The sequence below is a fragment of the Barbatula barbatula genome (assembly GCF_947034865.1).
Source record: "Barbatula barbatula genome assembly, chromosome: 19".
NCBI lineage: Eukaryota > Metazoa > Chordata > Actinopteri > Cypriniformes > Nemacheilidae > Barbatula > Barbatula barbatula.
Window position 1 is genome coordinate 21,112,660 of NC_136782.1, and position 15,047 is coordinate 21,127,706.

Genomic DNA, 15,047 nt, shown 5'->3' on the forward strand with positions numbered 1-15,047 from the left:
AATTTTCTCAGGTGGATTCAGCTACTTCGCATAATCACGGGTTGGCAAGCACCTCACAAGCCTCTATGTTGAGCCCCGCCCCTGAGACTCATTGGTCTTTATCGATTGGCTCATCTTACTGGAAGGCGGGACTTTGTTTTCGACCATTTTGATCATTGCATTCCCTCCGCGTTCATAGTAACGGCAGTGGTGCATCTTGATAACATTTATTGTTTTTGGATGAATTCAGTGTATTCTGTTATCTCAGATTTAAATATGGTCGTACTGCATATTAAATAGTTTGGCGAAAATAGATTGATTTGATATTAAATAATATATCAAGTAGTGTGCTAAAGCAAACATTTGTTTGTTTCTATGATATGCGAATTCACTTGGCAGTGTTACGGTCTTTGCACATACATTCCGACATTTTTGAAATGCGTTTTTTTTTCGTGTTTGGCGCTTGTTTGTACGGTGTCTCTGAATTGTCCAACCCAGACCAAATCTTTTATGATGGACGAGAATATCGGAGGCAGTGTGCAAATGTGATTGACACAACGTGATTTATTTTTTAACGTGCACAAATCTCGGACGGAATTTTCCATTGATTGTGCAATGCCCTTTAAAGTCACAATTGTACAACATCAAAGATTCACAGTTGTTGGCTATTTTTTTGGTCTTTTCTAGGTGATGCTGATTTTTCAGAGCCTCGAGATGATTTTGCTGCGGACAGCCAGTGATTTGACTCACTTGAGTATGGTGGGCTCCAACATAGTCAAGAGGACGGTTTCCACTCATATGAAACTTCTGCTCACCTCCCTGCATTCTGACAATTATCGGTAAATCTTAGAAGAATCCTGCACGTTTTTTTTAAATTAATTTTGAAGGTGAGTCATTGCATGCATCTCTGTGATATGTGTGACCGCTTTATTTCAACAGGTTTGTTCGGCCGTGTTTGTTGTTCCTGTCCGCCATGGTATCTCAGGGAGCAGAGGCTGCCAGGGACGTCTTCAGTCACGTAAACTTCAGCAAAGGTCTTTCTGGACTCGCTCGCAGAAGAGACAAAACGGTGTGCGCTTGTTAAACTGTTGAACTCTTGGAATGGAAGGAATGTTTGCGCTGCGTTACAAGATCAGCCCTGTCAAAAGCATTTATGATGTTGATTGTGACCATGCAATCATTTCAACTAACCCTTATGGCTCGTTCATACGAAGAACGCTAACTTATTTTTTCTACGTGTACATTAAGCCGAACACACAGCCTTGCAAAGTACACTTAATTCGAATCATACGTGCTTATACCACTGATCTATATAAATGACTGGATTGTGCCTAGAGCGCTAAACCAATGTCAGGAGTGAACCAACTCGAAGCGACCGCGCCGCCATCTTGGTATGCCCAACTGACAGTGGGCGCCATTGACGTACAGTCAAAATGACTTAAATAACAGTTTTTTCAGCTTATTATACGCGTGATATGTTTTTAGTTCACATGTGAGTTGAAATTGTTGCTTCTGATGTTTTTTTTCCAATGTTTATGTTGTGCAGAGTAGTGACGTATAGAAATCAGTCTCTATAAAAGGTGAGTGTGTATTGCACACTGTTAATGGGACATGTGTTAGTGTTTAGAAATAAAGTTCTTTAATGACTTCAAGAACACATACAACCTGTATTTAGATGTGAGAATCTGCATATTTGTCATATGTTGAGGTGTAATGACGTCATGAGCAATCCAGTCATTTATATAGAACAGTGGTTCATACAGGTTTTGACGCATGCGCATTACGACATATTGCAATACCTCTTTTTAGTTTGTCTGTGACCGTATTTATTTTTAATTTTTCCAGGGAAAACCTGATGTAAGAATGGCTTACATACAGTTTGTTCTATCATTCCTGATGTCTGGAGACAACACAACTATTGGACAGATACTGGAGAGCAAAGGTAATAGTGACCAAATCTGTTGCGTCTTACTAATGCATGATGAATGACACACTAAATGCTTTTTTTTTGCTGTTTAGATTTATTGTCTGCAGTTTTGTCCAATGAACTTAAAGAAGACAGAATATCCATAGTAAATCTGATTCTGTCCACCCTTCAGACAAGAGTAAGACCGCCATGAACAATGTTAAACAGTTTTTTTTATGTTGAAGATGTATTAATGAGATATAAATATGTGCTTTGTGCTGTTTGTTAGGTTGTGCAGAATAAAGCCATAAGGAAAACTCAGAAGGTGCGTTTCTTTAGCGCGTCAGTACTGGCTCAGATCGCCTCTCTATATAAATGGAATGGGATCGTGGATGTCGGCACGGATGATGAAGAGGTACAGTGCAAGTCATTTTACTTTATTAAAACTTTAAAAACGTTCCTGTGCATGTAAATCAAATAAAATATTGACCGAAAGATTGTTCGAAAAACTTAATTCAAGGAAATATTGAAATGTTGCTTCAAAAATAAACTGAAGTTTAAAGCAGTTAAATTATAATAATAAACAAAATTTATTAATCTTGTATAGCAACATTAAAAATAAACCAATACGTTTTAAAATGACAAAAGCATAAACCAAAATTGCTAAAACCTTAACTACATTTAACACAAAAAATAAAAGCTAATTTAAAATATGAATGAAACCATAATTAATTACAATATACAAACTTTTGATAACTTTGATGTGCTTTCATGTTGTATATTTTTTCTTTTAGGAACAGAAAGATAAAGACGGAGGACAGGGTATAGTGAGAGAGCTAGTGCATAAGTTCCTGCTGGACCTTTGCTGTTCTCGAAAACATGGGATTAGTTTCTATGACCCCAGTCTGGGAACCGTGGGACGGTAAGTTTGCATAAAGTGCATTAATTGTATTAAAGTATTTTATTATGGCGTGCACTATTCCTTTAAGATGGTCTTGTTCCCACTGAGTGTTGTCACTTGTCCCATTTGTGGTATTCAGGGGCATGAGAATGTGTGAACGATTGTGTAGTTTAATAGACGGTTTCATTAACAACATAAACAAACGTCACGCACTTTTGTGACCCCGACTGAACTTCCGGTGCACATTCACAAACAATAGAGCGCCTGAAGATTATTTCTGATAAACAGCAAAAGAAATCCAGAAGAAGCGTTATTTGGCTAGACTTGTCTCTCCAATATTTTGAATTAAGACTGAGATACCGAGCTCGACCCCTAGATGTCAATGTATACGATGACATACGGTTTCTTTAAATCCGATCGGACTACAGCACACGTTCAACAAATGGTTCGTTTAATCAAATTAACATACAACAAATCTTTAACTAAATACAATTATTATACAGTAAAATAATAATACAAATGAATATGAACATCGATTAATTCAAATATAAATAGTTATATTATTAGAGACGAGCCAAACACAAACCAGGAAGTTAATGAAACTGTCTATAACCTACAGTTTCATGGTCTTATGCCTACGGACGACAGATCTGCTGATGTTCAGTTTACCAGCATTCGTCATGTGATTATTACTGAAATATAACATCATAAAGGGACGAAACATTCACTTCTCTTTGTATTCCTTGTCGTATCCAGATTGGGAAACATTGTTCTCCTACAGTTTCTGGTGGGGCTGAAGCAGGTGACAGAAGACGAGATGGTGGCAGAGCTTGTTGTTAATGTTCTGAAGGGCAGTCCTGATATTCTGACCAGATACTTAAAGGAAACCCAGTTTTCATTCACTCCACGCATCAAGAGCTCCTGGCAGGATAACATCGCTCTTCTCAAGAAAGTGAGTCTAAAGGGTGATGTATGGTTCTGCAGCAAGAAATGGCGCAGCAATCGTATGTAAGGAAAACATATTTGTGCTATGTGTCACTATTGCTTTGTTAGCGATCGCTTGATATGTCTTTATAATGTATTACCGAACGTCTAAACAAATTCACAGAAGGCTCCAACTAAGTTTACTACGCAACTGCTGTCCAATCAAAGAAGTGGGCGTTTACTTCCGAGTCTTTATTGCTAGAATAACAGGAGAACCGCACCGCATGCGCATGGCGACCACATCGCATGTGAATCTTCCCTTAAGAGTTGTTTGTTGTTGTTGCAGATCTTTGAGGCCCAGCCGGAGATGTCCAAGGCTTTTCAGACACCTGAAATGATTCCTTTACCTCGGTTGCTTTCCATGGTGTTGGTCACGTGTCTCCCTTCAGCGTGCAATAAAGTGTTTTTCACTCAGGGACTCAACGTAAGCGATACCTTCTACAAATCCCATCGTGCACTTCTAGATGTCTGGCTACATGTGTTAATGGGCTTTTATTTTTCACAAACAGTTACCCAACGTGGTGGTCCAGCACACAACGCTTTCCCTCTTGGTCTTCATTCTCAAGCGAGCACAGAAGAACATCGAGCACTGTTTAGACAAAAGAGTCTGGGAGAGTTCGGATATATACAGTCCTGCCATGATGGAGGAGTTTGTTCAGCTCTTCAGAGAAGCCCTGAGCAAGGTAATGTAGTGTTGTGATTTTATTTATGCGCTATACGAATTGTTCATTGACACTCCAGGCTGTTTGGAGTGAACTCTTATTCTTCCCGTGTCGTAGATTCTGCCAGACACGGTGTCCATCATTTCCAAATGGCAGTCGCTCTCGAAGGAAAAGGAAGATGGTGCAAAGACGACAAACACAGAACAACAGCAAGAGGACAAGAAAAGGATGGAAGAAAAAAGTGATGGCCGGCTTTAGAGATGTCTTGATTTTTCAAGTAATCTTGTTTCTATACCCTGAATTAAAAATGGCTTTTTATCCCGACGGCAGGTGAGGATGACCCAAAGCTTATTCTGGTGAAAGCGCTGCTTCTCCATGTGATGTGCTTGTATCAGAGGGTGGTACCTCACCTCGTCACCCAAAGCAAATTCGACTTCAGCAAACTCCTGAAAGGTACGCCACATCTCCAGACTTAGAAGAAATAATATGCGTCTGCTATAGATGGATGAGGTAGCTGTCGTCTTGAAACATTTGCAGGCGTGGTGACGGAGAGAGGATTGAAACAGGAAGTTCCTCCAGTACTGCAGTATCAGATTCTACAACTGGCTCTTGAACTTCCTGCCAGCAAGTTCTCCTGGTTTCGGGTTGAGGTACAAACACTGGGAAGTTTTTCTTTTTTAAGGCTTTAGAGGAAGGGAAGTATCCGGGTGATTCTCAGAATTCTTGATGTGCAACATACTTTTTAAAAAAACACTTTTCCTTTATGAATTAAAATCAACGCATGATACCTTTAAAGCATTCATTTCAAAACGTTTGCTTATAGTTGAACATGTTTTAACAATAAAAGGCCTTAAAAATTCTCTTTACCGTAACCGTTCAATCTCGTAGCATGTTTTGCTAATAAAGAGCAAAGCTGTGATGCCCAATGCCGTTCGTTCCATTGATTTCTATTCATACGAAGGCATCAGACCGGAAACGCAAACCCGTCCAAAGATATTTAGCATTTCGCTGTGTAGCAAAGTTCAAGTTTGAATTTGCATCACATGCGTTAGTGAGACCAATAGAAGATCGAAACCTAACAGCGTGACCTGTCGGTACAGAAATTGAGGGATGAAGGAATCGCTTCCTCCCTTTTCAGCAGAACGAATTTCACATGCTCAAAGTCTAGTCTGTCTATAAGTAATTCATAAAGACATTAATGAAGTATATTTTAATTTAACAAAATTCACGTAACGTGTTTTCTAAATGTCTTTCTTTAAAAGTTGCGTACACAGCGTGACTATAAAGCTTTTAAAATATAAATTACTCAAACAATTTGAAATTCTTCACATAAAATCGAACTTAATGTAAATATATTTATTTGAGAATATCAGTCTCTTTTCCACTGTGGTCTGATGTCTATTCTGTCAATGATTTTCTTTGTCATTTGAAAACATGTAGTCGAACATCCAATTGTTTATTTCAGTATATTTTCATTTGAAATTAGAACGCATGATGCACTGATGCTCAGATCGGGATGAGTTACGGTAATGAGAATCTGAGCAGAAAAGCAAAAACATCATCAACGAATGAATTAAATGATGCTTTGTGGAAGGTTAAGAACACCGTCATCATCTTTAGTATGATCATTTTTTTGTGTTACTGAATTGTATGTTTTATAATTAAATTTTTTACTGCCATGAGGTTTCATGAGAATGACCCGTCTGCTTTTCAGGAACAGGGTGTGACACCTTTTGGGGGGATTAAATGAATGTTTGTGGGATGTGACAATACAATGTAAGATACAAAGACAATGTCCTCTTTTTTTTTTATGTCAACACAGGAACAAGCAGATCCAGATCTTGAAAAAGGAGAGAACTCTGTTTTCTATTTGTTGTTGAAGATGCTTGTAAGCAGTAACAGTAACTACTTGAAGACCTCAACCAGGATGCTTGTCCTAAAAGTGAGTTTTTGCACCTGGGCAATGATGTAAAACATTTTTTGTAATGCTTCAGAATAAACCCTGACACGGAGAAGCTACGTATATATTTGAGGTATAACGTGCTTCACGCGTGACGCTCATGGATTTGTACGAGGACTAGAGCTGCACGATTCTGGATAAATTGAGATCGAGATTATGAATGACAAATAAAAAGAAATGAAGGAATGTTTTACAACAATTACCACAGGAAAATTATAGTTGATTTACTTCAAATGTAAAAGTTAAACTTTATACAAAGTGTTTTTTGCATTGAAGTGACACATTCATAAGGTGTTATGTAATTAAAGGTCTTAAGAAAGATAAATTTACCTGACATCTACAGATTGCTCGAAGTTGGCTTTAAAGAATGATTAACACCAACACAGTATTTACATATAAACAGTTAAAAATAACCTGAAAACGGAGCAGTTTGATGAAAAACAACATACGGCTTCTCTATTTGCGCAAATAAGCGTCTTACACTCTCACGACGTGTTTTTAGCATAGTGACCGATATAAGTGCGCAGTCAGATTCGTCCGCGCTACAAACTGCAAACGTTAAAGTTTAGTTTCAAACCCGTCCAGTTAAGATGTGAAGCGTAATCAGAACATTGTAACACAATGCTGAAAGACAATCATATGAGCGGTTTTGTTGTTATGCCGTATTTACTTCCGTCTAGCGTCACTGAACTACACACACTGAAACTCAAGCTTCTTCACGACGACCCGTCAAAATAAAACGCAGGTAAATTTAAACGCTCGAATGAAAAAAGAATTCTGTGGTGATCTACAGCATTTGATATAGCAAATCGTGGTATTGTCGTAAATTGATTAACTGTAGTATACTTTAATATTTACTATAGTAAGGTTCAAAAACACAATATTATCTATTTATTTTCCTGCAGTTTACTATAGGCCTAGTAAATACTATACTACAGTATTGTTATGTGGACAAATATATTACTATTGTCTAGTAAGAAATGGACGACACGGAACAATATAAAATGTCTAAACTAATAATGATATGACCCTAATTGAGCCTTTGTTGTTAACCAGTCTATTTATGATCTAGTGATGATCTGTGCATTTGTGTTTTTTAAAGATGATTAAAGACGTTTTATACGTGTGCTACCTGTCCAACTGTTTGGCCCCTGAAACAAAGCTTCAAACCTCTGTAGCACCAGAAACTCTTTGTTATGAAGATCGGGATATGCTTTTTTGGGAAGATGGTCCAGCCCGAGTTCGCCTTAACGCTTGCGGTTCATGCTGGCATCTTTAAGTACTGGGACCGCGCCATCCATCAGTTTCAAACGATTTCCAAATCCAGCGTTATATCCACCGTTCATATAACATTCATCACCCAAATGCAGCCAACAAACCAACACATGTAAACTTCTGTCAGCCGAGTGAAGCGAAATTGATGGGCGTGCTCTTTCGCTCGCTGGGTGACGCGGCGGCGTGCTTTTCCAACGAGGGACTGAGAACCCTGGTGAAGAAACGGGAATCCATGTTAGAAAAAACTTTGCGAAACCTGTACAAGTGAATCGAGCACAGAAATGCTACGTCATATGTTCAACTTGTTTTTTGACCACGTTAAGCTGAAGAAGCCAGCACGTTTAACAAGGTGTAAAGAACTCAGAATGCATGAAATGGCATGCTGCCTCCACTTTAAGAAAGCCTTTTTATACGTTGCATGAATAGCAATGCATTCATGAGAATCGATCTGCTTTGTTATCCAGGTGTTGAGAGACAGCGGCGTATTCGAGCACACATGGAAAGAGCTGGAGCTATGGTTGGATCGTCTGGTCCAGCTGGACCCCTCACAGCACGAGACCGTCATTCAGTTTTTAGATCATGTACGACTCTAACTTCTCAATGCTCTAGTTCTTGCGATCGAAAAATGAAACTTGAATGAACAGGAATGAACATGTCTAAATGTGTTTGGTGACAGGCTCTGGTTCGAGTGGTGTGTAACCAACACGTTTACACTGAAAAAGCCGCAGGTATGGTCCAGGAGGCAGCGTACCTGCAGGCAAACCTGAGCGGCCAAGAGGGAGATGAAGCTAGCATCCCCATATCACACATTGACGGTTAGCCTTACACGTTAGTTTTGGAAAGGCACGTCTAACGTGTTGTTTGATTAAACATCTTACACTTTGTTTTCTACTTTGCTTTAGATGTGCTGGATATGGTTGATGTTATTTTGGAGGGCGGTGAAGGGGACATCGGAGAGATCGGACCGTCCCTCACCGACGACCTTATCCTCCAGACTTTCCCATTCAGTGTCATTGTGCCTGCTGTGCTTGAGGCTCGCAACAATCTGCCAGCCAGTTTCAAACATAAGAAAGGTAATATTGTAATACAAAACTGGCATTAGACAGAAGGATATTGGACGCAATATCCAGACACATTTGGCAACAAGCATACGACGCAAGGTGGGCTCATTTATTAGTGTGGCCGTGTCCAGCATGAGGAAGGGGTTATAAAGCATCTGTATAACCACCGTATACAGCATACGTAGCATTAAACTCCACTTTCTTGCAAGCTGATTCATTCATTACCTCGTTAACGTCCCATAATTCCACTCTCCTACATAACGTCATTTAGATTCGCTTTTTGTTGTTTTAAAAAGTGCGCCATCTAGCGGTACAAATCTACTTATTGTGGCTTTTATGTCGCTCGATATCAACGTCAGCAAGCCTCCAACAACTCTTTCAAACTTTATTTAAAACGTGTTCCCTGATAAGCAATTACCAGAATAAATCCCCAATATTTTTTTTGATTTGTGCACATTATTCGTGAGCTTTATATGCGCGATGACGTCTAACGTCCCGCCAAAGGAAGTAGTTGCTTTTAGCAACTTGTTAGCAACCGCTGTTTTAAAGACACAAAAATGGTTTAACAAATCTCAAGCGGGTTATAACTGGTGTGTCATAGATTAAAACGTGAAAATATATGGAGGTTTTGTTAACCACAGACCTTATTTCAGGCGATTTACCAAAAACCCATCCAAAGAACCCATAGACTTGGGTGCGATGGAACCGCAAGTCCTAAAATCTGAAAGTCGGGGGTTTGCATACAAAAATAAGTCGTCCCTGACGCCCGTTGATGTATATACTATAGCCTGTCTCCTCAACAATCTCATCCTTATTTTTCCAATCGTATTTTGTTGTCCTAGCACCGATATGAATGATTTTTGGGCTGTCTCTGCAGGTGTGGTGTACGAGTACATGAGTGGCGTTCTGTGTGATGTTCTGCACTGTCAGAGGGACCCGCTGGCTCTGTGTCTGACCCTCCAGCACTATGATAAAGAGTTGAACACATCAGACGCTTCACCACATCCTTCTCTTGTCACTTTCCACCATTACTACTCACAATGGCTTCCCCAACAAACACAAGACAAGCTGGTTAGTTCGTATTGAAATACAACTTCCTCGCTCTTACTTGTATATGTGAAGTGGATGTCAATTCTTTCCATGCTTATTTGCTCACCGCATGCATATTAGTTTGTTGTTATCGTCAGTGTAAACATGCTATATAACTATTGGCCCAAATAAGATACGTTTTCAAAGTCTCAACTCGGTTCTTTTCTCACAGTTTATCAATGCAGAAATCACAGAGGGTCCGGCAGATGTTGGTCTGAGCGCTCTGCTGAAGGCGTCCTATAGCGAAGGACCCGATGCTTTCCTGCAGGAGGATTTTAAAGATGCCGTACGGGAAGCTTTGGAGACCTTGGATCTGTACCAGTTTCCAGTGGCGGTCAATCAAGTGCTACTCTACATCAGAACCTACGTGGTCAATTTTAATTCGGTATTTAGCCTTTAAGGATGTCTTGTGTTTTTCTGAGAACCCTTCTACGATCACGCGAGAGACGGCGTATAGTGCGTGATGCCAATTTCGTCATTAAAATAGTAGACGTATTTGATGAGGCCAAAATTGACGACTACGATTAATTTTCGATGAATTGCACAGCCCTGCCGTGTATACGAAGTATTCAGTGAGTCAAAAGCAGTATACTTTGCGAGGCTGTGCGTCCGGCTTTAAAAAAGTTAAGTTAACCATTAAACATAATAATATTAAAAACAATTCTAACTTGATTGAAAACTTGAAAACTTGATTATTTTTACAGGTTGTTTTACAATGAATTTGTTTTTGTCAATTACCACGCCAGATATATGGTGCACTATATTACGGGTCATATCGTAGCGTCAAGTGAGAAACGATCCAATAAAATTCAATGCAATTACATTTTATTTATAGAGCGCTTTTCACAATGTGCATTGTTCCAAAGCAGCTTTACAGGAGACAATAAGAAAGTAAGAAAAACACTAAAATGGTAAAACACAGTACATGAATAATAGAACTTGTTATATAAACACAGAGTAAATATAAATAATATCTAATGTCAGCAGTCTCCCGTTTGTTTATTTTGCATTAAGTACTTAAGTGCATTAAAAACTAACTATTTAAAGCTGTGATCTCAGAAGATGTGTGTATTACTAGGTTGTATGGACTAGATTTAGCCCCAGTCCTCTTTATCTCCGTACCATTACACTAAATAATGGCAGAATTGTAGTTATTGTTTGAAATTTAAGTCAAATAAGAACAATATCTACTTCATTCCAGCATTTTTACTGAATACGAGAATGATATTCAGTGATGAGATTCACTGGTTGGAGATATTTATATTTTTAATTGAAATGTTTTTCATGTGCATGGTGTTTGGAGGGTCTCGGATGGATAAAAGATGTAAATGCTGTATATTTGATCATGTAGAGTGTTTTTTTTCCTACATTTACAGCTTGGTAAGGCCATGGCATCAGAGGTGTTGGGCCGTCTGATGACCGTGCTGAACTCTCTCATACTGAAACTGCTGATCTCAGAACAGCCGACTCGACCGGATGCTAAAGAAACGCCTGAGGACGGAGACCTGTTCCTTGATACAGATCTCTTACCTGCTCAAAACCTTGACAAGGAACAGGTACGTCTGATTTATACTCCAGCGATATTCTTTGTTTGCTTGTAAAGGAATAGTTCAACCAAAAGTGAAAATGCTATCATTATAAAAAACATTGGTGGTTGGTTGGGGAAAAGGACAATTATTGACATGATCTTTCCCTTTGCAACTTACACTTTTTAACTTGAAGCTTTATCAATGTTTTGTGTGGGAGACCGAAAGTCCTTTTATTTGCTGAATAAATGGCAAGTGGTTCATCTTGAAATGTGGGGATGAAAGAAATTGAGTCCAAATATCTCTCTCCTTGTTCACAAAATGACCTTGAGGGTGAGTAAATGATGACCGAATTTTTTACTTTTGGGTGGACTGTCCATTAAAAATAGTTAAAATGGTCCTTTGGGTGAACTTACGATCCTTTAACCTTTCAATCCTTCATTGGCTGTGAATTTCTTTCTTATTATTCATTTAAATCCCTGATGTTTGTAATTTTATTCGGTGTTAAGGACATTTTCCCAACTTAAAACGCAAACACAATCCTAAACCAATCACAGGTTGTTTTCCCCAAAAGTGTGTCACTGGCTGACACGGTAACATTGGCTCAAGCATCATGGTCATTACCATTGTTCTTACTTTTCTCCAGATCCTGCGGACTGTTCTCAGATCAGTGTTTAAACACCCGGCTGTGGAGCAGTGGTTTTTGGCTCTGGAGTTGAGCGCATTACCAGCGCACACGCTGAATCCCGTGAGGTTAAAGCAGCTGTGTGGTTGTCTCACGGTGAGCACGCTCGCCCTGCTGGAGTCCAGTGCCGCCACCCTCAGAGATCTGGAGGCGTTAGACATCATCAGCACGTATCTGACGGCGGCTCACAGAGCCGTACTCAAAGAACTGCAAGAGAAGGGAAACAAGTGAGTAGCATAGCATAAAATGATCTTTATTTCCTTTTCAAGGCATCGTCTCAAGAAATATCTGCGTACACTAGTGCGCACGATTAATCGAAAAGAAACGTCACGTGATTTGGCGGTTTGCTGCGATATACATTTTTAATGCGCGGTTTGTCAATGAAGTATGGTTAAATGCGTATGCAGGTACATCCGAAAGCCAGACTCCAATGCGCCACAGAAGCTTCCTATCTGCATCTGACATCTCTGTTTTACAAGCATCCTCAGGTATTGTCATGATATTAAAGTATATTTATGACGATGTTTGACGGGTGTTGCTTTTTTAAATGCACATTATAAGCAACTCAAACACAAAGTGCTTTCAGATGGATTAGCATGTCCCGCTGATCACAGAGCCGTGCTTCACGAACAAGCTGTGCAAAAAACATAATCGCAGTCTTGGCGATTTCACGATCACGATTACCACATCGATTTAATCGTTAATTAAATGGGAATTGCGATAAATCGTGCAGCCCTAGCGTACACGTGAAACTCCATTTTTTGTATGTACTTAAAACGGAGAAGATGATTTGGAGCATGTACATTTTTTTTTTTTTTTTTTATTAACAACAAGAAAAAATCTTTACATACATTCGTGCATACAGTGAAATACAACATATAAATATAACTTAAATTAACATTAACCCCCTAGTGTACATTTTATATGAAGATATTAAAGAATTTACAAATTTTTAATGTTTTAATTGCTTTTTGCTTCATAGAAAACCGGATTGAATCAATATACAGTTCAGTTTCTTTGTTGAATGAAGTAAAAAATTTACATTTGTGAACATAAAATTTTGCCATTAAAAGAATAAAATTAATTATATAAACCTGACTGTGCTTGATTCTACTGTTCTCCCAAAGACCAAATAAAATATGTTTCCAAAACAACATAAACTGGTTATCAATGTTTCTTGTGATAAAATCACATACATTTTGCCAAAATGGTTTTGGAGCATGTACATAAACTTTGTGCGTTTTTTGTGATGACATCATCGTTACCGAAAATACATGGATCAGCTGTACACGCAAAAACTCAAGGGTCACTCTTGGACCCGGTTTAAAGATAATAACGGTTTCAGGCTCGCACAACGCTGGATCTGTGTGGACGAAACGCAGATACGAAAAACAAAATCTTTACGCGTCTCCATGTAGATGGCGTCTAAGTTCGCAGGATTTACACAGCGATGGTGATAGAGGGCAGCGACAGTTACAGGTTGCCGCTTTAATGGACAAGGTTGTAGTCTTGGTAGTGACCAATAATAATTTCACAAAAAAAAACTGTGTTTTACATTTCAGAAAGTGTCCAAAAAAGGAATCCCCCTCTGTTCGAGTTCTCCTGGCTCTGCACCAGTACTTGGACTCATCCAGTTTGAAGGAGGTGGTGTCCCGTCTTCTGCTGCTCCCTCAGGAGTGTCTGGTGGCTGCTGAGAGCGAGCTGAGCGTGTATGGTCGTGTGGTTTTGAAACTCCTCACGGATGATGTGAATCGGCTCTCTGAAGAGCACAGCAGCTCTATTGCTCTGTCACAGGCTCACCTGCAGGGTCTGGCCGCTCTCCTCACGTCCTGCCAGTGTGTTCAGCTTGAGGACTTCCTGTTGCGGGTGCGTGACTTTATTGACTTTTTTTCAAAGTTACCACTGTGTGATGTTTTGTCAATGTGATCGTGAAATGTCTTCCCTTTAGGTGTTGTCTCGGGAGCCGGGCAGTGTGAAACTGATTCAGACCGATGTTCTCCAGCACTGCATCCAGCGAGACAGTCCTTCGGCCCGGGCCATTGGCGTTCTTCTTCTGCAGAACAGCTCCACACACGTCCTCAGCTTTGAGCTCTGGTGCCTGGAACCATCAAACCTGTCACAGGTCACCATCCAGAGGTCACATGGCTTTCTGCGTCTGCTCCATGCCTACCTTCAGAGAGCCACCGTAGATGATCCTTCCCGACCCAAAGACAGTCAGTACTGCTGCTTGCTTTTTTCAAGATTGAATTTTACATGAATTAGTAAACCTTAAAACTATAAAAACCTGAGTTTGTAAAACACAGAAGGTGAATTTGGAATTGTCCTTGCATATCCTAAACCTTCTTTTTCATTTGAAAAGTAAATGAGGATTTAACTCCCTGCGACGAAGCAGCTTATTTGAGAAGCATTAGCAGTGAAAGCTGGCAAGTAAACTTTTGTTGCAGCTTGAGATGTTAAATACAGAACAACAATTATTTTACTCAGCAAAATCTTCATTTTCCGAATTAATTATCCAAGTTTTTTTACCTGAGGGAGGGTTCTCAAACAAACCAATCACAGCGCATGCGGTTCACGTAGGATGTTGAGTTGACGTGTTTTCATTTTTGGAGAGGTGCACGTCAGGCTACGGCGTAGGGTATCCGGATCTGCTAGGCTACGGCTTAAGTTCAGTTTATGCTCGTGCATAGGTACTAAGTCCTCATTCACTTTCATAGCATGGGAACTGGTACATAGGGGTGAATGGTTGCAGTTTCATTGACATGTAAAATACTGATTCCTTGACGTTTTGTTGTCTAGTTCAGAGATCAGTCCTGAAGGCTCTGAAGAAAGCGTTCTTCTCTGAGCTGTGGAGCGCCGTGCAGGATGGAGAAGTTGAGGTGTCCACAGGTCTTCAGGTGGACGTCCTCTCCAACCTCATCCGACTGACAGCTGCGAACTCTGACCTCGACCGCTTAATGAGCGATCTGCCTGCTATCCTTCAAAAACCGGACAGTAATGAAAGGTACACTTATAATATTCT

At 39.7% G+C, this 15,047-nt stretch overlaps 1 protein-coding gene across 1 annotated transcript in view; it reads left to right on the forward strand.

The window, feature by feature from the left end:
* urb1 (URB1 ribosome biogenesis homolog) overlaps positions 1-15,047 on the forward strand; it is a 31,613-nt gene that overhangs the window by 1,016 nt on the left and 15,550 nt on the right. Inside the window, exons 3-25 of the mRNA XM_079481253.1 lie at positions 667-818; positions 919-1,048; positions 1,825-1,921; positions 1,999-2,084; positions 2,175-2,300; positions 2,680-2,807; positions 3,543-3,738; positions 4,057-4,194; positions 4,280-4,453; positions 4,550-4,673; positions 4,763-4,885; positions 4,970-5,082; positions 6,255-6,374; positions 8,132-8,248; positions 8,344-8,482; positions 8,570-8,740; positions 9,606-9,799; positions 9,990-10,202; positions 11,194-11,373; positions 11,990-12,255; positions 13,591-13,894; positions 13,977-14,241; positions 14,825-15,029. Coding sequence (XP_079337379.1) covers positions 667-818; positions 919-1,048; positions 1,825-1,921; positions 1,999-2,084; positions 2,175-2,300; positions 2,680-2,807; positions 3,543-3,738; positions 4,057-4,194; positions 4,280-4,453; positions 4,550-4,673; positions 4,763-4,885; positions 4,970-5,082; positions 6,255-6,374; positions 8,132-8,248; positions 8,344-8,482; positions 8,570-8,740; positions 9,606-9,799; positions 9,990-10,202; positions 11,194-11,373; positions 11,990-12,255; positions 13,591-13,894; positions 13,977-14,241; positions 14,825-15,029 — 3,761 coding nt within the window. The remainder of the gene's footprint in view (positions 1-666; positions 819-918; positions 1,049-1,824; positions 1,922-1,998; positions 2,085-2,174; positions 2,301-2,679; positions 2,808-3,542; positions 3,739-4,056; positions 4,195-4,279; positions 4,454-4,549; positions 4,674-4,762; positions 4,886-4,969; positions 5,083-6,254; positions 6,375-8,131; positions 8,249-8,343; positions 8,483-8,569; positions 8,741-9,605; positions 9,800-9,989; positions 10,203-11,193; positions 11,374-11,989; positions 12,256-13,590; positions 13,895-13,976; positions 14,242-14,824; positions 15,030-15,047) is intronic.